The 4,935-nt window shown below is 36.9% G+C and overlaps 1 protein-coding gene across 1 annotated transcript in view; it reads right to left on the bottom strand.

The window, feature by feature from the left end:
• Nucleotides 1-544: 544 nt before the first annotated feature.
• The window catches only part of AQR (aquarius intron-binding spliceosomal factor), a 199,198-nt gene continuing 194,807 nt past the window's right edge, over nucleotides 545-4,935 (bottom strand). Inside the window, exons 32-33 of the mRNA XM_007940518.1 lie at nucleotides 3,534-3,647; nucleotides 545-898 (exon numbers count right to left, since the gene is read on the bottom strand). Coding sequence (XP_007938709.1) covers nucleotides 545-898; nucleotides 3,534-3,647 — 468 coding nt within the window. The remainder of the gene's footprint in view (nucleotides 899-3,533; nucleotides 3,648-4,935) is intronic.

Below are 4,935 nucleotides of genomic sequence, written 5' to 3'. Positions count from 1 at the left end.
GAGATTTTTGGGGAAGGAAATACATGAAATCCCTTTATTACTGGAGAAATCTATATCCCATGGCTGTTGATGCCTTTATAACAAAGAAGAAAGCACAGAAAGGTGAGAAAAAAGGAAAAAAGACTTCACCATCTATAAAAGAAGAACCAATTTCTTCCCTAATTTGGACAACTGCTTTAAAGCTTTTCTGCTTAATTTCAATATATTCTTTTTCTTTAAAGAAACTAAAAAATGTGAAATATGTCTTTGTATTCTATAGACAATCCTTTTAATGCAGGTATAATTACAGAGATAGTCAGTTAATGATCAAGATATCAAGGAAAGGGCTATTTGTCCTTCTGAATGAACAAATGAAATTAGTGTGTATGGGTATGTTTTCTAAAAATATATCCAAGAAGACAAACACTGAAATCAGTTAACAAAAATAAGGAATGAACATTTTAATTAGTGCCACAGAAATGGGAGAAGCAAATGAAAATGCAAAAAGTGGCCTTACTTAGACTTCTGTGAATAAAATGTCCTCCCTAAGAAGGGTTGCAGTTGGTTACTTGGTCCCTACTGGGGCAGGTGTGGCATCTTGAGGGGTCTTAGCCTCTGTTGGTGCAGTTGCAGATGCTACCACAGTAGCAGTAGTCTCTGTTGGAGCAGGGATGGCTTCTGGATTGGAACTGGCTTTCTGATCGAGGGTGGTCTCAGAGAGACCTGGAATGGTCTCAGCTAGAGCTGGGATGGTCTCAGCTTGAGAGCCTGAAGTTTCTTGACTGGAGCTGGCATCTGCTGAACTGTGTAGGATGTCAGCTTGAATAGGTGTGGTCTCTTCCTCTGTTTCCAATTCTGTTTCCTGAGTTTGAACTTCCTCACCTTCTTCTACCATAGCAGGAGGTAGCTGCAATAAAGTCTAATGAAAAAGAATATAAATACGAATTCAAGTGAAAAAACACTGTGACATACAAAGCTAAGCTCTTATGTTAACATTATGGTCCTAATATGTATTGTTCACTCTAGAGCCCTTCTCCAAAACACCTAACCCTGGCAATAATGGCCTAGGTTTTGCTGACTCCATGGAATATGCCTACCTATATGTCACATAATAATGATCAAAGTATATATTAACACTTCAGAGAGGAAAACTATATGAAAAGCAGCTGAGAAATGTGCTATCATACTTCTTTAAAAACCACTGGCTGATTAGGACTAACTGTCATATACATGGAGATCTGGTGGTATAGTGCCTATGGCATTTGACTGTTAACCAGAAGGCTGGAGGTTCAAACCCATCAGCTACTGCTCAGAAGGAAGATTGGTCAATCTACTTCCATAGTGATACTGCCTGCCAAGGAGGGGGCCACATACATGAACTCAAGCAGGGACAAACCCCAATCAAGGAGCCCTGTGGAGGGTTAGGAAATAGCCACACCTTGAGGCAAGGCCATGGCAGGGAGGGAGCAGCAGGAGACAAGGTTTCTGTCCTCACTCAAATCACAAAACCAGAGCTGCTCGCTATGATGAGCCCCCCACCCAACCCCCGTCAGCCCATGGCAGCCTAAAGTTAAGGCTTCGTTTCTCTCCTCAGGGAATTTGTTCAGCTTGTTGGAGACTGGGGAAAAAAAAAAAAACCTTTTCTCAAAAGTACCAATTACAATAGTAGCAAAAATACAAAATACTTAGCAATAAAGCTAAGAAAATAAATGTAAGATTTGTATGCTTAAAACTGTAAATTGCTGACGAGAAAATTCAAAGACCTAAAAATGGAGAGACACCATATTCATGGAATACAAAAATGAACACTGTTAAGATGTTAACCTCCCCAAGCTGATTTATAAATTTAGAATAATCCTACACAAAACCTCAACAATTTTTTTTCCTTGGAGGGAGGGGAATAGGAATTGCCAAGCAGATTCTAAAGTGTACATATAAAAAAACAAAGAAACTAGAAAAGCCAAAACAATTTTGAAAAGGAACCAAGTTGAAGAACTCACATTACTTAATTTAAGATTTACTATAAAGTTAAAATAATCAAGGTAATGTGATATAGATCAAAATAACAGAATAAATCCTAGGAATGGACTCATGCATAGATGGTATATTGATCTTTCAACTAAAAAAGATGCAGTTCAACAGAAAAAAAGGAGTCTTTTTATAGCAGAGTGCTGAAACAGACATCCATATAAAAATGAATAAAACTCAACCCATACCTTATACCATATAAAATACTTAACTCAAAATGTCTCAAATCTCCAAATGTGAAAGCCAAAAGTAGAAAACTTCTCAAATATAAAATAAAGTCTTGATAATTTGGGGATAGGCTGAGAATTTTGAAGACATAAAAAAGCATGAATTATAAAAGAACTAACTGGTAAGCTGAACTTCATCAAAAGTTACAACTCTTTGAAAGATACTGTTAAGAAAATAAAAAGACAAAATAGAAACTTGAAGAAAATATTAGTAAAGAACATATTTAATAAGGATTTGTAGCCAGGATAAATTTTTAAAAACTCTTTATGATAAAACAAATAACTCAATTAAGAAAATGGGCAAGAAATCTGAATACATCCTTAAAGAAGATATATAGATGGCAAATAACCACAAGAAAATATGCTCAACATCAAATCATTAGAGAAATGCAAATCAAAACTACAATGAGACCACTACACACCTATTAGAACAGCTAGAATCAAAAAGAACCTCCATATCCCAAGTGGTAAGGATATGGAGCAACTAAACCCCTACAACACTTGCAGGGATATAAAATGTTACAACTATTCTGAAAAGAAGTTCAGCAGTTTTTTAAAAAGTTAAAAAACATATACTCACCCATTATCAAGTCATTTCACTGATAGGTATTTACCCAAGAGAAATGAAGGCGTATGTTTACAAAAACTTGTATAAAAATGCTCACAGCAGCTTTATTTTAAATAGCCAAAAACTACAAACAACTCAAATGTCCCTCAAGAGATGAATGGGTAAACAAATCATGGCACATCCTTACAATGGTATAATAATAACTCAGCAATAAAAAGCAAAGAACTATCCATACATATAATAAATAATCTCAAAATAATTACACTAAATAAAAGTAGGCAAAAAGAAATAGTACATGCTGTATGATACCATTTACATACGTTTCTAGAAAAAGCAAACTTATCTATAGTAACAGAAATCAGATTGTTGGTCGCCCAGAGACAGTGGGGAAAGGGGTGGTGAAGGATGGGAGGAGGAATTCCCAAGGGCGGGGGTGCAAGGAAACTCTGGGGGTAACAAGTATGTTCTTTACCTTGACTGTGGTGATAATTTCATAGATAAATACTCAAGCCAAAACTTAGCAAACTGTATACTTCAAATACATGGAATTTATTACGTGCCAAATATACCTACATAAAGATGTTTAAGAAATATGAAAGTTATATAAATAATAACAGCCACATTTTACTTTAGCTGGTTTTCTAAAAGGACCTGAATATTTTAAAGATTTATTCTCCAAAAGAGAAGATTCTTTTCATACCAAGAAAAATAAAATGAATAGAAAAACTCACCTGATGATAATGATGTGTAGTTTGTATCAAATGCATGTACATGTTGTACACAAAGTTTGCCATCTGGGGCATATTCTTTATTATCTGTACTTCATGAGATGGTCTCTCTCCATTCTAGCAGAAGACAAAAAGAAAGTACAGAGTAAAACACTCTGGAAGCTAACATTTCAATTGAAGTCCAAGTCAATATCTTAGGTGGAAACACTATTAGGAAGAGGACATAAGACAGAAGCAATATGAAAGTCCAACACACACTTCATGAAGGGTAGTAATTGAACATAAATTTAGAACAGCCAGAAACCAGGAGAGCAAAGAGTCAACAGCTTTAAATACAATTTCATGTTGGCAAAGAAAATATGGTTTTAGTCTATAAAACTTTGTAGAAGAATCACTTGATCATTAGAATATAAAGACAGAAAAAGCAACATGGTCTAAATGGTTTCCAACACTGTTTATTCCCCAAAGGGAATAAACAAGATATTCTATGCATTCTGAACTATGTTTTCTCTTTATATTTTCTTTAAAAAATAAGGAATTAAGATGTGCTATTATTTAATATATAGACTGGTAGTCTGGGGTAGATGTTCAAGATTTTTTTTTTAACTAATAAAGTGTAGGGTCAAAAACTTTTGGTAAATAGTAGTGTGAAGTATAAACTTTGTGATGTCCCTCAGAAACACCTGAATAAGGTTCCGGCAAGATGGCGGACTAGGCAGAAAGACTGCACAGACCCTCTCCAACAAAGAAAAGGGAAACCAATTAACACAGACACAAAAGATAATCTTAGACCCCAGAGCCTTGAAGGGAAGGATACAGAAGTGGACTAAACCCCAACTACATGAAGAATTTGCATGAAAATACCAAAAAAGGAGACATACGGAGCTGTGGTCTGGCAGCGATCCTGAGCTATCCTGACGGCACAGACAGCTTGGAGATTCCCGAGTGGTGGTAGGATCTAAGAATTAATCTAAACATCACCCTGGTACCCAGGGACTGCACGGAGGACTGTGCACGGTGGCTGGGGAACAAATGGAGAAGGTAAAGAGAAAGGTGGGCTGAACTGTGGACTTTTGCTGGTCCGGAGGGTGCCACCATTTTGAAGGTTTAAAAAGCGGTTTGACTATTTTGAATATTTAAAGACACAGCACTCTTGCAGATTCCTGGGGCTTAAGAACACGTTCTGCTTTCCAGCAACCCCAAGGACACTTGGGACCTGCAAGACTGAAAAGGTACAATATTCCTCTTGTTACCCTTATATTCCACACGCGCTTGGGGAACGGAGGTGTAGCCATCCCCCACTCCCACCTAACTTCTGGGCCCACAGGAACTCCATCACAGTCTGTGTGCTCAGACGGAGCCTGGCCGCCCTGCCCTCCACCGATTTTTTTTCCTCTCTTTTTTT

Source organism: Orycteropus afer, unplaced genomic scaffold (genome assembly GCF_000298275.1).
Source record: "Orycteropus afer afer isolate SDZICR_OR568_19922 unplaced genomic scaffold, OryAfe1.0 scaffold00068, whole genome shotgun sequence".
NCBI classification, from domain to species: Eukaryota; Metazoa; Chordata; class Mammalia; order Tubulidentata; family Orycteropodidae; genus Orycteropus; species Orycteropus afer.
Note: the sequence above shows the minus strand (reverse complement) of the source record. Positions and strands in the feature narration are given on the sequence as shown.